Source organism: Sander vitreus, chromosome 16, assembly GCF_031162955.1.
Source record: "Sander vitreus isolate 19-12246 chromosome 16, sanVit1, whole genome shotgun sequence".
In the NCBI taxonomy this organism is placed as follows: Eukaryota; Metazoa; Chordata; class Actinopteri; order Perciformes; family Percidae; genus Sander; species Sander vitreus.
The window spans coordinates 4719925-4744457 of NC_135870.1; the positions used below are offsets into that span (position 1 = coordinate 4719925).

The following is a 24533-nucleotide window of genomic DNA, read 5'->3' on the forward strand; positions in this document are numbered from 1 at the left end:
AACTAAAATATTTGCATTGCCAGACCCATTTCTGGCAAGCAACATAAAATGGAAATAATGCTGTGCTTAAGTAACTTACTTGCTTGAGTAAATATAGGCTCCTTAGTTACTTTCCACCACTGGTGACAAATAAAACATTTGAATCTTAAAACAGAAGTTGTTGCAACACATTCGTCAACACTGGTTTTATTTTGAAACGTATAGCCGGAAATGCGACATTTCAATATGGCCGAATTGACAATGGTGGTCACTAGCTAACAGGGACAGCACAGGCAGGACAGCGATGGGCCACAGCCGATATTTATCCCCAATATATCAAACTAACACCCGGACTCAGCCGCTAGTGATGGATACACGATAGTTACGGTGTTTTATGCTGTTTTACGGCGTGTTTGTTTATAGTTTCTGAAGGAGAAGCGGCAGAGTTTAGCTAACTTGGCAGAATTGTTCTTCCAGAGGGGAGGAAGTTTGCTGTGGCGGAGGAAACATAATAGGAAACCGGGGAGGGCCGAACTATCCCGACATGGAGGACTCCGACTCGGCCCTGGAGAAGAATGTCGCTGACCTCACGGTGATGGACGTCTATGACATCGCCGCGGTGGTGGGCCAGGAGTTTGAGCGCATTATAGACCAGTACGGCTGCGAGGCTCTGTCCCGGCTGATGCCCAAAGTGGTGCGGGTGTTGGAGATCCTGGAGGTGATGGTGAGCCGCAACAGCATCAGCCCGGAGACCGAGGAGCTGCGCCTGGAGCTGGACAAGCTGCGACTGGAGCGGATGGACCGGCTGGAGAAGGAGAAGAAGCACAGAATGGTCTCACACTGCACACTGACAGCCCAGATCACTCAATACTACACTGATTAAAGCTGTACATTTAGGTTAAATGTGTTGTTGACAAGCTGTTTCCCTATTAATACACACACCAAATGTAACTGGGCCACAAAGTTACTGTGATTTAACCAGAGGTGGTGGAAGTATTTAGATTCTTTACTCGACTAAAAGAACCAGCACTACTGTAAACAAACTCAATGTAAATACTTTATAAACATTGACAAGTACTGTACTGAATTAAAATCTTACTTTATATATATAAGTACCACTGTAAATATACTCCATTACAAGTTAAAGTCCCCTATTGAACATGCTACTTAAGTTAAAGTACCAATACCACTGTAAATACTTTATAAACATTGACAATGTTACTGAGGTAAAAGTATCAGTACCACTGTAAATATACTCCATTACAAGTTAAAGTCCTCCATGGAAAATGTCAATCAAATAACAGTATGTAAGTAGGCCTATTATAGAGAAAATATACTCAAAGTATCAATAGTAAAAAATACTAATGTCAATGCAGAGAAATGTTTTTTTTTGTAAACCTAGTGATTAAAAAAAATGTAAAAGTTCCCCATTGAAAACTTTAAATAAAAGTATGCAAGTATTATCTGGAAATAGTGTTCAAAGTACCAAACATTACTAATGCAGGGAAAAGGCCCCTGTGAGTATGTCTAATGATATTTAAACAATAATGTACATTACTTAGAAAAAGGGTGTAGGAACAGAAAGTTTTTTTTTTTTTTTTTTTTTACTTATTTTTGAACATGAAAATCCGTATCAGTTACTGGAAGTTTGCTGAGGATTTTGTTAGTGATGGTTTTCTTGCCTGTATGCAAATGTACATGCTCTTATTTATCTATTTTAACAATGTTAAATAATAGTATAATACCAGTAGTATAACCTTAGATTATTGTTACTCGTGCATTAATGTTTAGGTAGCGTTGTAGTCGGTTGAGATGGGAGCTCATCTTTAACTATTAACTACTGATCGTTGTATTGATTAATCCATTTATTGTTTGGTTTTGTAAAACGTGAGAAAATAGTGAGAAAAGTCTTCAAAGTTACCTGGACCTCAAAGTGACATCTTCAGATGTCTTGTTTTGGTCCGACCAGAAGTTTAAACCTCATTTGAGGTAAGAAACGGCAGAAAATTGGCACATTTGAGAAGCTGAAACCATGAAATGTTTGGCATTTCTGAGAAATGTCCTTAGTTACTTGTTGACGTAACTCCCCCAGTCAGATAGTTGCTGTTTGTTTTGTTTGCTACATGATGACAGCCGATGGGGAAGTTGTCGCTGACTCAGCAGGACACTTCTTACACTCCAGTTATATTGGTCCAATGTGTGATTGTTTCCAATGAATCAGCAACATATCTTCCCCGGTAACTTGAATCAACAGTCTCTTTAATGGATCTGAAAACGACTCCTAGACCTTTGAAACGTGACAAGGAGCCCCGAAACCCTGGTTTAACCTTTCACAATGTCTTTTACTTTATAAACATCAAGTATTTTTATTTATTTAAAATGTAACTAGCTGTTAGGGTTGCACGATATTGACAAAATGTGATATTGCGATATCGATTTATAATTTTGATATTTTTAAACATATGTAAAATTACAAAGGTTACGAGAAAACGCATCAAAATAGATTCATAACAAATAAAACAAGTTTTCTTACAACACAAGGTTTATTTCAACTGACGGTCATATTGGACTGGTCCAACATGAATACATAAATAAATAAGGATCATGTCTACAGAACAGGACATGTTTTACTGGTTGGACAGTATAAAATAAATAAAGAGAACAGGACACAACTTCTCTTCACTTACACTGTCACTCTGTTGAAATATGGACACACGTGGTACGCTCCATAGGGTTTGTCACGTAGTGGACCCGTTTACTGATGTTCACTAACATGTGCAAGTAGCACGGTAACTGGCCAGTGAAACATGATCGTTACAGCGTTTCAAGCTCTAAATCAAACCCAACTAAGCCACACAGCCAACGGACGGGACGCAGCGCTCCCCAATATATTCCATACTTATCGCGACACTTTCGATATATTGCGATAACAATATTGAGTCGATATATCTTGCACCCCTACTAGCTGTCAGACAAATGTAGCGAGTAGTAAAAAGAACCATATTTCAACTGCAAAGATTAATCGATTAGTTGTCAACTGTTAAATTAATCGCCAACTATTTTTGATAAAAGATTCATCGGTTTTGAGTGATTTATTTTATGAAAAAAAGTGAAGAATTCTCTGATTCCAGCTTGTTAAATGTGAACATTTTCTAGTTTCTTCTCTCCTCTGTGACAGTAAACTGAATATCTTTGAGTTGTGGACAAAACAAGACATTTGAGGACGTCGTCTTGGGCTTTTGGGAAACTCTGATCCACATTTTTAACCATTTTCTGACATTTTAGACACCAAACAACTCATCCATTATTCAACAGATTAATTGACTATAAAAAAATAATCATTAGTTGCATCCCTAAACCATATTTCCTCCCTGAGACGTGGTGGAGTAGAAGTAAAAGGTAGCATGAATACTCGATTAAGTACATGAAAGTGGTACTTAAGTAGCTGATGAGATCACTTTAAACTCACTATCGAGTATCACAGACAGTAGGAACATCGTGGTGGTTTTAAATCAGGATTACAGCTCAGAGTGCTATAAAAAAAAAGTTGACATGCAAGTTTGTCGTTAGAGTGAGTGAGTCGCGGGGAACACAGTCACCGGGTCACTGATTAACTGTGTCTCATGAGTGTGGTAAAGTGGTAAAGTTTCTGGAGGTGACAGCTGATTCTGCCGTGTCTGAGAGGTCAGAGTCAGCTCACGTGATTTTCACACGGAAAACATCACATCTAAAGCAGAATTACATGCTGCTAATCTCTGAAACACAGTATTCTTGGTTGGGGGAAAGTAAGGTGACTTGAAGTATCAGTTGTACCTAGGGTTGGGCATCGTTTGGATTATAACGATTCTGATTCCAGTTCCTATCGATGGGTGGAGTTGAAACGGGTCACATGCTTATTTCACAAATAAGAGGAAAGTTTGATTTTGATTCAATGGTGGGTTGCAGTTTTACAGCTTTTTCAACGTAAAATAAAGCCACACTAGAGTGCCGCTTACTAACCGATGATCAGATTTGAAACCAAATCCTCCAAACGATTCCAAAAAAGAAACGATTCCGATGGAATTTCGATTTCGAGTCCCAGTTGTACCCCTGTGTACTTATTGATTCAGTATTTAAAGGTTTCATTTGTCACATGCTCAAAAGTGTGCGTGCACACCAGCTAAAAAGGCTTTGTAGAGTAAACATAAGATATAGAAAAAGAAATAACGATCCATAGATGGAAAAATTAGAAATATACTAGAGCTGCAACTAATGATTATTTTTATTAGCAATTAATCTGCCGATTCTTTATTTATACTGTAGCTCCTCACAGCCCCAGGTGACGTCTTCCAATAGCTTTTTTGTTGTTGTCAGACCATCAGTCCGAAACCCAAATATATTCAGTTAATTGTCTTGTCTGACAAAGAAAGTGCCGGCCGAAAGTTGTATGGGTGGTTTTTCCGCTCACAGGCGCTAGGGGGGAGCGAGACGACCACCATTCAACCCGAAAAAGAGTCATATAACCATTCCAATGACTCCGAAGCTGTTCAGTTAAGGTAGATTAAGCTAAAAAAAAAAAAAAAACTGCATAGTTCCCCTTTAAACAAACAGCAACAAAAAGAAGATTATGTTTATTTTTGCCATTTTCAGGACACACGAGCTAAAAAGGAGTAAACGTATAGCTTTACGTTTATCCAGAGAGCTTAATGTAAAAAAGAACTCTTTCAACTTTAGCAGTTTTCAACATCCGACCAAAGATATGTGGGCTTCATCTCTTTTCCCGCTCTCGACTGGTAAATTGTAAACATAGCGTATAATTAGAGCTCTGCATGGTGCTGTACAGGCATGTAATATGGAGACCGAATCCGATTTGAAGAGCACAATCGAGCTTTTCTCTACATACTAACGGGTGACAACGCGAATAAACCAGAAGAGAAACATAACGAATGCTGATGATTCCGTCTTTGAATCCATTTAATCTACAGCGATGCATCATATTCTTTAAGATCATCACATGTTTGCAGCATCGCTGTCCTGTGAGAGCCACGTATCTCTAAAAAGTTTTTAAACTTTTCATGGCGTCAGAAAAACAGCCCTGTTTTCAGCTTTGTGACGATGCATTTTCCAGCTGATTCAAGAGGCTTTTTTAAAGACTTTATTTAGTTTAAGAAGGAGGAGAATGTTCTCAACACATAGAGGAAGACCTCATCCTTCAGTTTATCACAAATATTCAACATCAACACATGGTGTTGACTGGTATCTGAAAAGTAACTAAAGCTGTCAGACAAATGTAGTGTGTAGAGTACAAGTATAACGTTGCATAAAATGGAAATACCTACAATTTGTACTTAAGTGGGGGTGGCAGTAGCTGACACCATGGGGATTTTACCCCAAGAGGGATTAGTGAAGACACAAAGAATGTCACACACAAACATCCTGAACGCAACAATGAGAATTCTTAAATAAGGTAATCTCAATATGTGCCACGTGTAATAGATGTGGTCAATAATATATAACACCCTCCCTGCAGATATGCGCAATGTTACATCCCAACTCCTCACGTACCAGCTGTTCACCACAGCCTGCAACCTCCCTGAGCTCCGTTCCCGCAGTAATTCTGTCAAGTGTCCTTGGGTTTTGTGAAAGGCGCTCTAGAAAGTTATTATCATCATAATAATGGTTAATATGTCATATTGCATATGTGTTTTGATTGTCTGAGTACAGGAGCTGGAGCTGGTGGAGGACGTATGGAGAGGAGAAGCTCAGGACCTGCTCACCCAGATCGCTCAACTGCAGGAGGAGAACAAATCCCTCCTCACCAACATGTCCAACAAAGACCCCATGAGTGAGGAGGACCTGCAGCGGCATGAGGGTGAACACACACGCACACACACACACACACACACACACACACACACACACACACACACACACACACACACACACACACACACACAGAAAGCAGAGTCCATTAACTTTAGATCCTGAAAATCATCATCACAAATCAGTTGCTCCGTTGCTTTACACGTTTGTTAGAACAATATATTTTACATTAGGGCCACAGTGGAGACCTTCAAATTGGTGCTTTTTTGGGGAAGATGCCTTACAAATATTTCAAAAATATAGACATGATGTTTCCTGTATGAGGATTTGCTGTTTATTTCTGTTATATAACATTATAAACTGAAAGTCTTTGCGGTCTTTGGACTGTTGACATTTGAAGAAGTCACTTACTGGGACAAAAGTATTCCGGTCATTCATTTAAATAAAAGTAGTAATACCACAGTGTAGAAATACTCTAAATCTAATTTTACTAAGGTAAAAGTAAAAAAAGTATTATCGTCAAAATGTCTGGCTGCAGCTCTTTACTGAGACCCTCGCTGAAACTGTCTCTCACACTCAAACACACACACACACACACACACACACACACACACACACACACACACACACAAAGGAGGCCTTCTTTTGTGTCTGACCGCGAGCCAGTCTTGTCTCTGCATCAGAGGCTCTTTTCGTGGTTTCACACAGAGGACACAGTCACCCTGACACACTGTGGACAGACCAGCCTCAGTGTTCAAGCACACCTGCTACACACACACACACACACACACACACACACACACACACACACACACACACACACACGCGTACGCGTGTGTGTGTGTGTCTCAGGGTTCCTGCTGCACAACTTAATGACTTTTCTCTCCCAATAAAAACATATAAATAATTATAGAGCTGCAAAGATGAATTCATTACTTTTTAAATTGAACTATGAAATTAATTGCCAACTATTTTGATAATCGATCAATTAGTTTGAGTCATTTGTTATGATTCCAATTTGTTAAATGTGAATATTTTCTAGTTTCTTCACTCCTCTGTGACAGTAAACTAAAAAACAAGACATTTGAGGACCTCATCTTCGGTTTTGGGGAACACTGATCCACATTTTTCACCATTTAATGACATTTTATAGACCAAACAACTCATTGATTAAATAATCAACAGATTAATCGACAATGAAAATAATCGATAGTTGCAGCAACTATTTGTGACATAAATCTACTTTTGCCTGCTTGTTTTTGTTTGTATGTACAGTGCTCCTCGCTCACTGTCTGCTCTCTGTGGTCACCAGGTATGACGGAGAGAGAGAGGCAGGTGATGAAGAAGCTTAAAGAAGTGGTGGACAAGCAGAGAGACGAGATCCGGGCCAAGGATCGTGAGCTCACGCTGAAAAACGAGGACATAGAAGCAGTAAGGCGACAAACTCGCCACTTCGACAAGAGCTGGCTCTCGTACTCTGGACATATTTTTTATAATTTACCCACAACTCTCTGTGCTCCTGCAGCTCCAGCAGCAGCAGTCTCGCCTCATGAAAATCAACCACGACCTGCGCCATAAAATCTCCGTTGTGGAGGCTCAAGGGAAAGCTCTGATTGAGCAGAAGGTGGAACTGGAGGCCGGGGCTCAGGCGCGGGGGCAGGAAGTCACTGCCCTTCGGCAGGAAGTTGCACGCCTAAGGGAACGACTTCAAGGAAACCTACCTGCCCAGAACCCTGAGGAACCCCCACCTCTTCCCCCCTCACCTGCAGAGGTAACGCAGCACAAGAAACCAGTAAAAGAGCTACATCTGAGGTTGTAGTCAGAATTTAATATTGAAATGTGTTTTAAACCCCAGACAAATGTGTTTGAATAGATTCTATCATTGTGTTTACTTGTAGACTTTAATGGCATCCTGTGGGTTAAAATCTGGTCTATTGTCAATTGTCATCTTCTTTCTCTCTCAATCTTTCTTTACTGTATCTTATCTAAAAAAAAACTGCCAAAAAAACTCCTAAAACAAAAGACATTTTGGGAATGTACTTGTTTGCTTTCTTGCTGAGAGTAAGATTGATACCACTCTCATGTCTGTCCCTTCAATATAAAGGTACAGCCAGGAGATCGTTTAGCTTAGCTTAGCATAAAGACTGGAAACAGGGGGAAACCGCTAGCCTGGCTCTGTCCAAAGCTAAAAGAGACCTGCTTTGTTCCAGCACCTAACCCCTCATAAAACCATGACAGCAAGAAACTACATATAACAGTTAATTAGTGAGCTTCAGAGGTGCTCCTAGGCTGACTTTTCTATCTTTGGACAGAGCCAGGCTAACTGTTTCCCCCTGTTTCCAGTCTTTATGCTAAGATAAGCTAAGCTAACGGTCTGTGGTATCAATCCAACTCTCAACAAGAAAGCAAATAAGCTTTTCCAAAATTGTTGAATTAATTCTTGAAGTTAGAAGTCCTTAAAGTATAATATATATATATATATATATATATATATATATATATATATATATATATATATATATATATAAATTTAAAATGTTCTCATTTAAAAGAGGGCTGATGACTTTTATGTCTAATATGTTAACCAATAATTGTCCACTAAATTATCTTTCCCCAAATTGCAGGTGCAAGTCTGACAAAAACATATAACAACTAGAATTGTTACATAAACAGATAACAAAGTGTCTTTTACTCCGCCAGTGTGGTAAAGCTGCTACAGTGGTGGTGGGGGCTGAGAGCTGGTCAGACAGACCTGACCCCTCTGAGCTGATGTTGGGTGGGTTTGACCCCTCCCTGCCTGGTTCCCTCAGCCCAGAGGGACACGAGGATGGGAATGAGGAGGCTGAGGACGAGGCAGTATTGCTTTGGGTAATGCAGAAGTGCTAGTTAGCAAACCAGAGTGGTGTGATTGTCCCGGCTCTCTAACTCCAAACCTGCACTCCCAGAGCAACAACAGTATCAGTAGAAAGAACAATGGCCTGTATAAAACTAGAAAAAGAATACACAAAGCTAGTAGACTAACATTTGTATGACCCATGAGAAGTGTTGAAACAGCTTGGCATGGTTGTTAAAGAACTAACTGAGTGTGTCGGTAGGATTTGACGCCCTTCTGCCAACTGGGTGAGACTTTCTGGACGACTGCACCGACGACCTTTCTAAATATAGATCACCTCGATAGCTCGGCTTCTAACAGCACTTGAAGTTGTCCTTTTAATGCACCATGATCCTGAAACACTGACTAGAAATGGTAGTTGAAAGTCCAACTGAAATGAAATAGTTTTTTTTCCCTGCTACATCATACATATCTGCGGTCTCATTTATAAAACTGTGCATAGGATCCTTACTAAAAGGGTACGTACGCCCAAAAGGTAAAAATGGCTACGCCAAAAAGAATTCAGATTTATAAAACCGTGCGTACGCACATCTGTAAGCAATGTTCCCTTTATAAATCACAGATTACCCACAAGTGTGCGTACATGAATCAGCCTCTTATCCTGCCCTGTACATGCCCATTTTTAACCATAAATAGTCCATGCAAAGCACTTCATGAATGCTAATCAGTATGTTAATGACCTGGCAGTTGTTCTTTCGTTACGCCGAATCATGACGACTGGCGGGGAAAAAGCAAAAAACTTCTCAGACGCTCAGAAATTGCTGCAAATTGAATTATAATTCCTGTTCTCCCATAGCGAAGGAAAACCTGATCTATAGACAACCTATATTAATAATACTGTCCAAAACGGCAGGCATTGCGGCACTCGGGGACAGCTTCGATATACCAGACGCATATAATAAGATTTAACAGAACTATATATTATATCCAAACAAGCCTTAGTGAGAAAGTTCAAGATTGTATATAATAATTATAAAAAAACACAGCTGTCTGCCATTTCCCTCTGGAAACAGCCGGTTGCCCCCAGAGTGGCGAGGACCAGTACATAGATCCAAGAGCTCAGATTTAGGGAATTTAAATCGACATATTATCCAGTCATCGTCATGGTCCCTGAAGCCTTTTTCCCTCCTGATTCTTCCATTAGCGTATAGTCCTCTTGCAGGGCCAGCAGTGCCATCATGCAGCATTACGCACGGGGTCACAGCAGTATTTATATGTTTACAACAATTTGTGATAGTTAACACCTTGCCAAAATCACAGCATCAACTAGTGGTATTACCCTTTTCTTCATGCAGGTTTTGTTATGAACAGTATTAAAGTTAGGACTGATAACGAGGACATTAAGTGTAACGATTGCGCGAGAGCTTAACGGTTGTTTTCCTAGACTTTGACATTTGATGATATATGAGTATTAAAGACAGATAATTAGTTATTTACACCGTGTTCTGCCATTATCTAATGCTAGGGTATTTGATGCTATCCTGTATTCCATGGAGTCGGGCCATCTCCTCCTCCTGCGCTCCGTAGCGGACAATGTGATGGCGAGACAGCGCCGATTAAACATTAAGAACGAATTGATTTAAGATTTGAGGTGGATTTGACAAGGTGTTTATGGAACAGTTATCACTCAGTACAAACGCAAATAACACTGCTGGATTTAATCTTCATGGTAACGTGGATGATATGGAGTGAAAAAATGTGCGTGAGGCATCAATACTTGAAAATAGTAAGTAATTGGCTGTTCACACTGTTCATGTACTTTCTGCAGTCTGACTTCAGTTCACCACCTCACCATCTGCGTCGCCAATTCCCATTGTCTCCAAAATGTGCGTATGCATGGGTCAGAGTCTGCGTGGAGGACCCCACATTCTCCCGTCAAGTTAGTTTTTTATAAATCACAACCTTTGTGTGGGAAGTGGCGTACGCACATTTTCAGCCCCGTTTTGTGCGTACGCCACGTTTATAAATGAGACCCCAGCTCCGTAAATCACATGTTTAATGTTGTGCTTTAAGAAGAAAATCAGAAACCAGAGGGGAGCGATTTATATTTCATATTTGTTGGTTTCATGATGGATATTCTCCGTCTACGTAGATGGAGAACTTGCTCCCATACAGCCAATCAAATTCCTTCATTTTAAATCACTTTGCATAAGCGTCTGATGGTTTGTTACACAGAAACATCTGAGAAGCCGTCATTGGAAACAGGCAGGCACTTTCAAAAAAATACCTGGCAGGTCTATCAAACTCTTGCCAAAGCCAGTCAGGAGAAGTGCGATAACATCTTTTCCATCGAGAAATGCCTTCAGTGTTGTTCTTTGCTCTTCTTTTGAAGGAGAAATCCTCTCCTGTTTTGATATAACTGATGCTATTGCAGCATCCACGCTAACCTCTTTAGGAGCCGCCATTGTTGTTTTAAAGTAAACGAACAGCACCCAGCACACACTTAGACCATGCCCGAAGCTGCTAGTTACTCCTTATGTAGTCTAGATCAGGGGTGTCAAACTCAGCTTCCCTAAGGACCACCGTGGAAAATGAGGATCACATCCAAGGCCAGACATGTCGAGTTAAAGCAACGCCAAAGATGATTTTGTACCTTAAAATAAGGTTTCCAAAAATGGTTTCAGTGGTTCATCAACTCGTAACAGGGTGAACGGCACTTCTGCATTCACTTTGCGGCCCTCTACCGGCTATAACCGCACTATGCAAGTTTGACAGATCGGGTAGCGGATCTGTAGTTCGAATGAGAACGTTAATGGACAACTCCGCTACCAACCTGTAGGGGGGCCGAAGAGGAAAAGTGCTTTGGTGTTGCTTTAATTGCTTTTATGTCATCGAAAAAGTCAAATATCTTTGACTGTATTATCGCAGGTCTCATATAGTCGACAAAAATGTTAGGAATTTTTTTTGGGTAAAAAAGGCTGAAAAAAGTCCCATAAACATTGTAAAAACTGACAAAAACTAGATGGGCCGAAATGTATTGTGACTCTAAATTGATATGGGGGGCGAATAAAAATTTGCAAGGGGTCGGATTTGGCCCACGGGCCTTGAGTTTGACATGTGTGGTCTAGATCAACGGAAGTACCTTGTGTCCCCTCACCTTCCACTCTCTGTGTGTTGCTGTTCTCAAACTACTCTGTTGGCTTCGGGAAACGACAACAAACTTCGAGCTAGCAAGCCACACGCTGAAAAGGGCAAGTTAAGAAAATTAGTTTTTTTGGGGAATGATTATAAAGATTTACAAACAATATGTTAAGGCATTTACTCTATTACTGGGAGGTTTTGGGACCGATTGGCAGGGATTGCTATAGACGAAATACACAGGGCGATACGCTGGTAAGGGTATATTACGTTTAACCATTATCCGCAGATTACATTTTTTTTTAAATAAAAGTCAGAATGATTAATATTCTGCAGATTTTCATTTTGGATTAAAAACTAAATGTGATTCCAGTTGGACTTATAATACATATTAATAAGAATAGTTGTCTGTTTTTTTTTTTTTTTGCTCAGTGCATGAGTGACTTCTGTCAGCCGCATGTGTTGTTAAAAATCTTTCAGGTGATTTTTTTAACAGTGACAGTGAATGTCTCGGGTGTGCTGAGTTAAAAAACAAACAGAGTTTTACCTTTAAAGGGAGGAGGGAAGGGCAAACAAATGTATTGGAACAAGGCCCGATGTCTGACTTAGAGTTCAACGTTTGCCACCAGGAGGCGATGTGCGATGAGGACATGCCTGCTGTGTTCCAATATTTTACAAAGGTATCCTCACTTCCTTCCCGCCTACGTTCCTTCCTTCCTTCCTTCCGTCCTTTTCTCTGGTTTTGTTTCCCCTTGGTGATGCATTTGTCTGTCGGCAGGAGGCGATGTGCGATGAGGACACAGGAGGCTTGGACCCAAAGGACCCCAACCGACCCCGGTTCACCCTGCAGGAGCTGAGGGACGTCCTCCACGAGAGGAACGAGCTCAAGGCCAAAGTCTTCCTGCTGCAGGAGGAGCTGGCCTACTACAAAAGGTACTCACAGGGACATAGATGTCAACCTGAGGAGATAGTAGGTACATCCCATGTCCCTTATGTGATAGCTCCTCGACTCCACGGTCCTCGACTGAACCGGAAGTTGTTCTGTCCCTCCTCGGTGAAGGCCGTCTCAAAGCTCTTATTTCTGCCCCGAAGACAGAGTAGCGATCATCGAGGAGGGATCATCGAGGAGCTATAGCCGAGGAAACAAGAGAGCAGCCTTCCCTGAAGCCGTGCAGCTGAAGGAGTTGCTAACTCAGCCCATACAGCTGACGAATTCATGTGACGCTTCAGAGGAAAGGACGTCTCATCCCTCTAAAACACATTTGCTCGTTGCCTCTCTCCTCCCGTGATTTCCTCACGTCTCTCCCGTGCCTCCTCAGTGGGAGGGACTAAGACTAGAGATGAGCTCCGATACTGCCTAAAACGCTGGTATAGGGAAGTACTGGAGTTAATGCACCGATCCGATTCCACGTAATAAAGCCCTAAAGAAAATCTACGTTAAAGTAGTTTATTTATGTTCTTTTTCCGTTATAACTGACTGTCAAACTGCAGAATAAAAGAAAGTTCTGGGGCATTCATGTTTCACAAAGAGTTTAACCTGAGCCAGACCGACAACAAAGATAGAAATCATATCACATCCATACAGGGATAGTAGTATACAGCTGTTGAAACATAATAAAATATATGACACACTGGTATCAGATCAGTACTCGGTATCGGCCGATACGCAAGTTCAGGTATCAGAATCGGTATCGGGAAGCAAAAAATGGTATCGGGCCATCTCTAACTAAGAAGTGGAGGAGTCAGGGATGCAATTTAAGGGCCATGGGATGCACCTAGGAGCCAGTTGAGGTGGTTCGGGCATCTGGTAAGGATGCCCCCTGGGCGCCTCCCTAGGGAGGTGTTCCAGGCACGTCCAGCTGGGAGGAGGCCTCGGGGGAGACCCAGGACTAGGTGGAGGGATTATATCTCTAACCTGGCCTGGGAACGCCTCGGGATCCCCCAGTCGGAGCTGGTTAATGTGGCCCGGGAAAGGGAAGTTTGGGGTCCCCTGCTGGAGCTGCTACCCCCGCGACCCGACCCCGGATAAGCGGATGAAGATGGATGGATGGATGGATGCACCTAAAGACTCATAATAGCATACTTACGGCCATGTTGTTGTTTTGCAGTGATGAGACAGAAGATGAGATTGTTACTCCTTCCCCGTCTCCTTCACCTGAACTGAGGACTCGCTCCCGCTCTTCTGCACAGCCAGAGTCAGGAATCAAACGCCTGTAAGTTTTCCTCGTATGACATAAAACACTCACCTAATCTTTTTTGCTTGCGCCTAGTAAAAGCTGATTAAAATGATCCTAGAAATAATGTGAAAGCAGCTTTACAAAATGTCATCACCCATAAAGTAAACACAGTAGCCCAACATTGAAAATATAACCACAGGAGTAGTTGTTTCAGCTGTATTACGTTTTTCTTTTTCTTACAAAAATAACTTTTAGAGATTATAACTGTACATACGCTTTCAGAGTTCATACTGTACATACGCCCCGCTTCCTGCATTTGTTTGGCCTGTAAAAACAAACACAGCAGCAAACTAAAATGTCTTCAAACACTGCATGTTTTAGCATGCTGCTCTGGTTCATGTCATAGATCAGAGGAGTCATTTTAAAATCTGACTAAACATGATGTCTGCTTTTTAAAATGGCTAAAACAACATTAGAATTTTGTGTGAGTAGAAGCAGTTTTAAAAGCCTTTAGCTTAATAATCAGAGAAAATACCAATGCTGATGTCCGAACGTGTTGTCAAATTATTTGCATAAATAGGTTATATACATACATGGCTTTACACTAATAAATTATAAGACCACTTCCTGAACAGTTGATGGATTTATTATTAGTAGTTTAGGTTTGAACCAACCACAAATGATGTGGTTGGTTCGGTGGCTTTTTACACCACAAATAAACCGCACAAGAGTCTGCATGTCAGCGCACCGAGACCAACCTTCGGCCGCTTGGTCCGCACCAGGCTTCAATGACAGCTTTCACACCAGCCGAAATGAACCGCACTAACCGGGCAAACAAACCGGAGTTTGTTTCAAATGAACCAAACCGTTTAGGTGTGAAAGCACCAATAGGATCAGTATGTGTGACAAAATAATCACATTAACAGACGGTTCCTTTTTTTAATAACTCTTCAGAAGGTTGTGCTTCACAAACCGTCTTTGTGTGCCGAGCCTTTTCTTCTGTTTGAAATCATTTTACGTATTTCTATTAGCATTTACACACACAAAAAAAAATGCTTGTTTTTGTCTGTCAGCTCTATCAAGGTTCTTTATTTGTCATGTGCACAATAACACAAGTAATCGTTGGCAATAGAAATGTCTATGCCTCAGGCACCTCTAACGATGTTCCTTTATTAACTAAAAACACACGTAAACACAAGTAAAAGCAAAATCTGAATCTAAGACATAATAAAAAAACTAGTGCAAGTTAAGATGTAGTGCTAAATTATAAACGATAAAATGTGAAACAAGTAATACAATTGAATAATAACGGTTAGGGTTAGTCCCTGTCCTACTCATGCTGGAGGCGTTAAGTTTAGCTGAACCCTTAATGTAAACAAAGATATCGCGGGCGGCATAAACAGATGCTTACCTAAATCATGAACCAAAACACCTCAGCACCAGACTGATCTCAAAGTGATCTCACAATGTATGACACGCCAATTCGTATGCCGTTTTTGCGTGTTATCAAGACGCATAATCGTTTTTTAGCGTGTTTATCAACGCCGTTTGGCCTCCATTGACCTACATTACATGTGGATTATTGCCGTAGCGAGTAGTATGAAAGGAGGGAGGTTGGTTGGTTGGTTGGTTGGGGTGGCGGATGAGTAAAACACAGGACTTTCACCCAGGAGAGTGGGGATCGCGTGTGGCGTTTATCAACCGTTTTTTCTTTTTTTTTCTTGTAATAAAGCCTTCCCCAATGTTCTTTTCTTAAACCCAACCGTTTATTGTTTTCCTAAGCGTATGACGTTGGTCACCGTTGTGTTTTTGTCGTTTTTTTTGTGTTACTAAAGCCTTTCCCAATGTTCTTTCCCTAAACCCAACTTTTTTTTTACACGCGTGTGACGTTCTCGTGATAATGCGATATGTTTACATCTGCTGTATACAGCGTAGACATACACGTGGATAGCTCAAAATGCGTACAGATAACACGCCATTTGGCTTTAGGAAAGTGGCGTGTATGTTTACGCAAAGTCATGATGCCATGTTGTCAGCACTGGTCTCGCATTGCCAGACCTTCCTCCACAGTGCTGTGGAGGAGGGTCTGGCTAGTCCACACAGCAATCTGGGATGGGAGAAAAACGTGCTCTGGTTTATTGGCATTTCTTTAAACCAATCACAATCGTCATGGGCGGCGCTAAGCACCACACGGAGCAACGGAGCCGCTGCAAAATAGCCTCGGGAAGAAACTTGTTTTGGTGGAACGTGTGTACGTTCAAAAGTTGTTTTAGTCGTGCAACAGAAAACTCAGCTTGGACAGATAGTCTAGCTAGCTGTCTGGATTTACCCTGCAGAGATCTGAGGAGCAGTTAACCATAGTCCTCAGAAATCCACCGGAGGTTAGAACGGCAACACAAAGAAAGCAGACGGTAACAGACTTCGGCCGAAAAGACATACATCTGGCGGAAGTTTCCGGCAGCAACCCCGGAAGTTGAACGTCGTGGACGTAGGCACAGACAGAAAACAATGTCAGCCTGACCATTCAGCGGGAGAGCTTATTCTTACATGTGTGGTTGTGAATGTGAGTATGCGTTGCGTGGTGGCTTCCTCCATGACCTTGGCAGGATGTCAGCGCTTGAGGCAGCACTGTCTTATCATACAGCTGTTTCATCTCCCGTCATCTACGGAGACACAGAGTTGAACTTGTACTCTGCCTGAGACAGGTTGTGAGGTTATGTTGGACCTGAATAAGACCTGGGCTACCACTGTCTCAACGCACATAGCATGAGTTCATAAGATTTAAATTCCACTACAGATGTGCAAACTTTAGGCTTTAGGAAAAGTGTATAAAGATAAAGTGACACATATCAGACACGCTGACCACTCTGTGTGTGTGTTTATAATTAGAATGCTTTGTCATGGGTCAAGTATAGCACATGATACACTCCCACTAGGGCTGCTCGATTCTAAGAAGAAAATCACAATTATTTTGGTCAGTATTGAAATCACAATAATTTAACACGATTATTCATTGTCTTTGGGAAAGATGTTGCAATTATTGAATTTAAAAACTGAAAAAGTAAAAGAAGTCAACACTTTGAATTTTCCCTTAAAGTGCTCATATTATGCTTATTTGCAGGTTCATAATTGTATTTAGAGGTTATATCAGAATAGGTGGAATGGAACACCATATCTTTATTTATTTTTATTAGATAGGAAAGCTGAGATATGAAAGGGGAGAGGAAAATCGGCACAGGTCGGATTTGAACCCTGGACCTTCTGCGTCGAGGAATAAACCTCTGTACCGCTCTACCAACTGAGCTAACCGGCCACAACAACACCATATTTTTGTCGTACTGCACACTGCTGCAGCTCCTCTTTTCACCCTGTGTGTTGAGCTCTCTGTTTTAGCTACAGAGTGAGACCTCTCACTTCTGTTCCATCTTTGTTGGGAGTCGCACATGCTCAGTAGCTAGGTAAGGACTACTAGCCAGTCAGAAGCAGAGTGTGAGGGCGTGCCCTGACAGTACCTAGGTAAGGACTACTAGCCAGTCAGAAGCAGAGTATGAGGGTGTGCCCTGACAGTAGCTAGGTAAGGACTACTAGCCAGTCAGAAGCAGAGTATGAGGGCGTGCCATGCTAGCAGCTAGGCGAGCATTATAACGTGTGTTACAAAGTGACCACGTTTGTCTCTGAAGTAAAGGCTGGACTACAATAGAGCTGTTTGGAGCAGTTTGTGAACAGTGTTTTCTGTTGGAGATGGTAAGTCCCTTTGGGGGGGACTTTGGACTTTTTCACTTTGTAAACCTATAACATGCACAAAAAAGATATATAACACAATAAAGGAAAGGGGAAAAAGCCAAACAGCATAATATGAGCACTTTAATACTTTTCCCCTTTGAACATTCTTTTTTCATTCAGAACAAAAGACAAAATAAGAGTTTACGTGCAAAACGTAATGTGCAAAATAATGTTTTTTCTCAATTATTCTGTTTTTGCGATCGTTAGTAGCTGAAATCTTAATCGCGATTAAACTTTCGATTAATTGCACAGCCCGAACTTAAACCAACTCACCATGATGCAAAACAGCAAAAAAAAGGGAATGCACTAAAGCATGATTTCTTTCAGTTCAATAGGAACTTTACATGAGGTTTGGAACCAAGGTTGATGTGGTCCCTGTCTTCCCCCCCCCCGTTCGTCTCCCCTCCGTCCTCTTCCTATATATCTCTTCCTGTTTGTGTGTCTTTACCTTTTGTGTAACAGGATCTTCACAGCCATTATGCCGATGGTGGCAGCTGGTTTGATCCCAGATGACCCCACTTTACAGCCAATCAGACGTCTCATATCGCTTGTATGACTCTATATTTGGTTGACTTCAGAGTCTGTCACTCTCTCAGCTAACAGCCTCCCTCCCCTTGCATGTGCCAGCTTTTCCCCCAACTTTTTAGTATTCTGATTGGCTGATTGTGGGGTTGTCTTGTTGTCATTGTCCAATGGGATGATTGTGGAAAATAAAAATCAGCCAGTCAGAATTTACTCGCCTGTTGTCGTCACATCTGGTCTTTTCCCCTCACTGACCAAAGTAATAACATGTCTGCACCTCTAAACTCATATAAATAATCCTGTTTTAATTTCCAAACTAAAGTGCTTTTAGCTCTTTTGCATTACTTGGTGATTAAAACAACTTATAACAGACCGTTAACTCATCATGTTTTATTCTACTTTGCTGCACTGATCAATTAATTTCAGTTAGAATCTTTAAAATGTTTTTCTTTTCAACGTTGATTTTTTTTGCTAACAAGCACTTAGGGATCTGAGGGATACAAGCCCGGTCTCAGTGAAATTATTCAGCGTAAAATAAAATAGTAATCAAAGAAAACTTACAGCACTAGTGGATGATCAGTGTAAAAGCCGAGCTCAACAACAATTTTCTGACAAATAGGATCAAAGACTTTTAGCGTTACAAATTACATTACAATTAAATCACACAAAGATGCAGATGGATACTTATAGAGCTGCAGAGATTAAAGCCCATGTTGCAGGGTTCATATTCCAACGAATTTGCGCAATTTGCTTGTTGGTAATAAACATTTAAACTGTTATCCATTGTATTTGATTTTGTTGGGTATCACGAAACGGAATATAAGACGAAAAAGTAGGTACTATTTTACAGCGGTGTACAATGATTCTCCTTTCCCCTACGATGCATTGCATTACGTCACGTTAGGGAGACGACAGACCAAAGCTCGTCTCAGTCTCTGCCACTGGTCTTGCCAAATATGGCTTTTGGTCTCGACCGAGTCCAGGTGTCTTTATTACGTTTATAATAATATTGGAGGGAAAGTGAAACACAGCTTGGACGGGGATGCTGTTCGGCTTTTCACAAGTTTAGACAGCTAGCTTTCTAATGATTAGTTGTCAACTATTTAATCAATTATCAAAATAGTTAATAGTAATAATTTTGAGTCATTTTTTTATTGAAAAGAAAAAGTAAAACTTCTCTGATGTCAGCTTGTTAAATGTGAATATGTTCTAGTTTCTTCTCTCCTCTGTGACAGTCAACTGAATATCTTTGAGTTGAGGACAAAACAAGACATTTGAGGACGTCTTCTTGGGCTTTTGGGAAACACTGATCCACATTTTACACCACTTTCTGACATTTTATAGACCAAACAACTCATCCATTAATCCAGAAAATAATCGACAGTGAAATGAATCCTTATTTGCAGCCCTAATATTTACTCACAGATTATCATTCTGGCTGTAGTTACTGTCTCTGAGGTAGGCTCTACATTAATATTCACAGGTTATTATCCGTTTTCATCACCATCACACACTACCCTGAGGGATACAAGCCCGGTCTGACTTGTTCCCCCAGTGACAAGCTTTAAAGCTGCAACGTTACCGTAGATACTCTAACCTAGAAACCGTCTTAAAGGTGCAGTAGGTAAGACTTCTAAAACTAACTTTCTGTCATATTTGCTGAAACTGACCCTATGTTCCAGTAGAACTACATGAAGCAGGTCATTTAAAAAGAAATCCAGCTCCTCTGGCTCCACCTACAGCCTGTAGTGAGATTTGAGAAAGTGTCTAACTGCGTGTCAATCACTGCTCATGCACACGCATTCATTCTCCCTCATTGTGGGGGGAGGGGCTTAGGAGACCGTTTTGGGCTTTAGCGGAAAGGGGGGAAGGGACTGAGAAGTTGTCGATGTTCAAATCTTTTGGCTAAGTCCTGGATCTTCACAATCCTACCTACAGCACCTTTAAATATGAAATATAAAATGACTGACAATTAAAACTTATAATTCAAATGTGTGTATTTAATGTAACATACAATAGGCATATCTTACACTAACACTGCTTTACAAATGTCTGATATGCACTGCACACATTACATACATGTTACTAAAGCACACTTTGATGTCACTGGACATCACATTAAAGCCTCTGCCTCCTCTCCATCCTCTCGTCTTTCAGGTTTAGTTTCTTCTCTCGTGACAAGCAGCGTAACTTGCACCGGAGTGAGCAGTTTGACGCCGGCTCGTGGATGGGGAAGGAGGACGTGTACACAGAACAAGCCCAGGAGGCGTTACAGCACTTGTAGAGTCACCGGACTGGAAAAAAAAACTCCGAAACTCTTAACACTCCATGATCATCACTTGAGTTCCCGGATCCTGAAGTGTTTTTCGATTGCACACCAAAACCCCTACCAGTGACTCACACTGCGCCTGAAAATATCTTGGGCTTGAGGTGAGACAGACAAGAGAGATTCACCTAGAATGAGGCTCCAGCTTGGATAGAAGTTTATTTAATCACCTGAGAATACTTTTTAATATACAAACTGTGTATCTCAATGAGCGATGGCATATACTAAGACTTTAAAAAATGTTAGAAAATATGTTGGCGCCTGAAGGGTTTGACAGAATCACACACGATTGACGTGACGTGTAGAGAGGGTAAACTCAAGTTGTAGGATTGAAAGTAGAAAGTTGTTTAATGATATGTTGAGTGGGTGAAAATGACGACACAGATGAAATCTCTGGGCGTAAAAGTGTGCTGCAAAGTTCCATCTAAAAATCACACGACTCCAGATGTTGTAGTGTTTGCTATTCCGTGAAAACTTTTACCGTATATTACGACCGGCGTAGAATAAAGAAAACACACAATTACTGCAGTTTTCTCAAAAAACAAAAGTGTGAAAGACGTGTCCCATTTAATTGATTTGATAAGTCTTTTCCTTGTTCATATGAGCAGCTCGTAGGTCCATCACCAGCACTGTCAGCAAAATTCAAACTATGCAGCTCTCCAAATCTAAAGAGTTTGGGGCTTTGTGTACAAAATGTTGCATAGAATCACAATTTTAAAAAGTGTACATAAAAATGTTACAAATGCTTTTATTCACATTTTGAAGTAATAGTAACTCAAATTTTACTTACTTTAATTTTGAGTTACCCAACAAGTCACACTCCATCTGTTAGTTAGTTTGTGTTATTGTGTGACTTTTGTGTTTTAAAGGGTTAGTTCGGAATCACCAAAGTCACACAATAAGACAAACTAACTAACTGATCGCGGCAGCGGCAACTAGAGATGTTCCGATACCAGTATCGGTATCGGCTCCGATACTGCCTAAAACGCTGGTATCGGTATTGGGAAGTACTGGAGTTTATGCACCGATCTGATACCACGTAATAAAGCCCTAAAGAAAAAAATACGTTAAAGTATTTATTATTATTAATAATATATTATTTACGTTCTTTTTCCGTTATAACTGACTGTCAAACTGCAGAATAAAAGAAAGTTCTGTGGCATTCATGTTTCACAAAGAGTTTAACCTGAGCCAGACTGACAACAAAGATAGAAATCATATCACATCCATACAGGGATAGTAGTATACAGTTCTTAAAACATAATAAAATATATGACACATTGGTATCGGATCGGTACTCGGTATTGGCCGATACACAAGTTCAGGTATCGGAATCGGTATCGGGAAGCAAAAAATGGTATCGGACCATCTCTAGCGGCAACTCTTATATTCTGTTAGGAAAAATGAGCGTTTTTGTCAAAGGAGTCTGGTGGCTTTGACGAGAGCCTAGCGGCATCAGTTCCCCATCGTTCGGGCTGTCTGACAGCAAGGTAAAGCGCTGAAAATATTCCAAATATAGCGTACACTTAAAGTGATATAGATGAAAAAGGTTTGTACATGTTGACTTCTGCGTTTTATGCATCATTCATACAAGGCCTCAAATATAAACACAGCGTCAAAGCTATGTTGAAGTTAAAGGACACCATGTAAAATCATGAAGTTACATAGAAAGTCATATTTAATTATTCCTCAGATTGTGTTCAGGAGTCGGCTCAGAAGTTAGAAATGACAGAAAGTTGATAAAGCTGAACTGTGGTTTCCATTTTTATTGTTAAAAATGCTAACCTCTGGTTGCTGCTTCTGCTTTATGACCGCTTACCTTCACACTTCACACTGAGAGGTGTCTTCCACACTAAATGAATGTAAACTGACAGGGACACTATAATGGGTATCAAAGCAGCTTCCCCTGTTTTACATTGTTCACAGCGTGATAATGATGAGACAGTATCATATTCTAGATTATATCGAAAAGTCAAAGGGATCTGCACTATTTAGACATGAATACATTAAAAGGGAAATCTGGTCAACGTGTCCAAACACTCCGGTTCTGCAGCTCATTATTTAAGTCAGTGTTGATCACCTTCTCCTGTGTGTTTCCCTGATTAAAGTGGATATTTCAAAGATTTAATGAATGGATCAGTGCTTTATTAAATGAGCTGACTTTTATTCAAACATGTCTCCTCAATAATAAAAAATCGGCTTTGTATATAGTAGTACATTGTCTTCCTCTGATGTAGAAGTACACTGTAAGTCAGTAGTCGGCTATACAGTGGAGTTGCATATCAAGTGGTTTGGGGTCCTCCTGTAAGTCATTTTGGTTTACAAATACAATAGGAAAGCTGAGATATGAAAGGGGGGAGAGAGAGGGGAAATGCAGGAAAACCGTCAGAGGTCGGACTCGAACCCTGGACCTTCTGCATCGAGGAATAAACCTCTGCATCTGCGCGCACCCGCTCTACCAACTGAGCTAACCGGCCACCGAACAATAATAGCGAAGTCTATAAAACAACTATAGAAATAAAAAGATCCATAATCCATTGGTCCAGCTGGTCGAAATAGAGTTGTAGACTAAGGGTTCAACGCCCGCGAGCAAGATAATGGTAGGCTACTAAAACGTTAACGGTACCGGTGGTTATGTGCCAAAATGTGTTCCCCCTGTTCACCTCCTGTTAAAATCAGTGTAGCGCCCCCTTCAGTAGAAGTAGTATGAATTCAACTGAGGCGAGCAGCTCACTATCACTATCCTCATTAATATTTTAAGACGCTACAAACCATAGACATACAGTATATAGGCTACAACAAACGATATCCAGCTACAAAAAAAGCCTGAAAAGTCGGAAGTTAGAACGGAAGTACAAAGAGTTGTTGTTATGGAGACGATACACCGTCTCGTCACGTTACTGGCAGCTTTCAGAACGCTGCAGACCGGCTCGTTGCAAGTAGCTGCAAGTTTCAACTCGTCTCGTCGCGAATCTTTGGTCTTCTTTTTTACAGTCACTGGTCGGAACTGGACTTGAAAGCCGAGCACTGATCTTACTGGATCTCAAAATATTATATATCCATCCATGAGAAAACAAAAGGGGTTTATCGTTGCCTAGCAACAGCTGGTCAACTGAGCTGCTCTGTGGGTGTTTTTGATCCCTGCAGCTTTGATCTGATTTGATGGCTTTCATCTACGACATCAGATTGTAGATTTGGCACACGGAATTGAACTTCTACACGCCATCTGTCATCTTACGTCAAGTAGGCAGATTCAAGTGTTTGGCAAGCATCAAGAAGTATTGGCAATGGGCCTATTTAACAGAAAAGGGTTACAATTCAAGCTTTAAGGTAGTTAGTTATAGTTGCTAAACATATAATACAGCACAATCATGTCTGGAGAAACACAAACAAGCCAGACCCGCTCACAGGAAGAACTAAATATTGACGAATATGTGGAGCAGGCCGACTCTGAAAACTGCTGTTCGTCACCAGTTACACCTGTCTCATCAGAACAGCAGACAGAGAAGATACCGGACATAACAGGAGATACTGTTCACCCATTAATTGAATCCTTTTTTTTTAAAGATAGACAATAGAACAGTGGAGATTTTTTTGCAATCCGGCAACCCTGATTCTGCCACCGACATTTTAGTTGGTGACATGATTATGGACATTATACTATCATTGTCAAAAACCTGGATCTCGAACTCTTAGAAGTGGAGACGTGTTGTCCGAGGAGTGTGTTAGGTCCAGTCTGGGCGACACACACTATAAAACTTTTGCTGAAGTTCTTGGAGTAGTCGTGTGATGTAGTCCAGTGTAGCAGTATGGAGAACTCAAACTCCATGATTATTACAGAGGTTGTAGAAACGGTCAACTTCTGCCCTCGCACTGCAGAACCTCGACCACATAGACGGGTTGAAATTCATAACCACTCCCAGGAAGAACTAAATATTGATGAATATGTGGAGCAGGCCGACTCTGATAACCG

The 24533-nt window shown here is 41.0% G+C and overlaps 1 protein-coding gene across 3 annotated transcripts; it reads left to right on the plus strand.

Annotated features, from left to right (window-relative positions):
• The first annotated feature begins 219 nt into the window (after nucleotides 1–219).
• Nucleotides 220–22688, plus strand: rilpl1 (Rab interacting lysosomal protein-like 1). Of its 3 annotated transcripts, XM_078271277.1 has the most exons (8): nucleotides 220–811; nucleotides 5683–5830; nucleotides 7094–7212; nucleotides 7307–7552; nucleotides 12531–12685; nucleotides 13861–13965; nucleotides 18175–18262; nucleotides 20392–20484. In XM_078271277.1, the coding sequence occupies exons 1-8, from the start codon at nucleotides 524–526 to the stop codon at nucleotides 20395–20397; spliced, it is 1155 nt and encodes a 384-aa protein (XP_078127403.1). In that variant the 5' UTR covers nucleotides 220–523; the 3' UTR covers nucleotides 20398–20484. The 3 variants fall into 3 exon arrangements, with proteins under 3 accessions (XP_078127403.1, XP_078127404.1, XP_078127402.1); XM_078271278.1 differs by lacking the exon at nucleotides 20392–20484 and having other exon boundaries at nucleotides 18175–18268; XM_078271276.1 differs by lacking the exon at nucleotides 18175–18262 and having other exon boundaries at nucleotides 221–811; nucleotides 20392–22688.
• Nucleotides 22689–24533: the final 1845 nt, after the last annotated feature.

Bases quoted from the DNA above. Each gene is read 5' to 3' on its own strand.
- rilpl1 (XM_078271276.1), top strand. From the start codon at position 524: ATGGAGGACTCCGACTCGGCCCTGGAGAAGAATGTCGCTGACCTCACG. The intron at 7,213-7,306 runs GTAAGGCGACAA...GTGCTCCTGCAG, and splicing joins AAAACGAGGACATAGAAGCA to CTCCAGCAGCAGCAGTCTCG. The intron at 12,686-13,860 runs GTACTCACAGGG...GTTGTTTTGCAG, and splicing joins GAGCTGGCCTACTACAAAAG to TGATGAGACAGAAGATGAGA.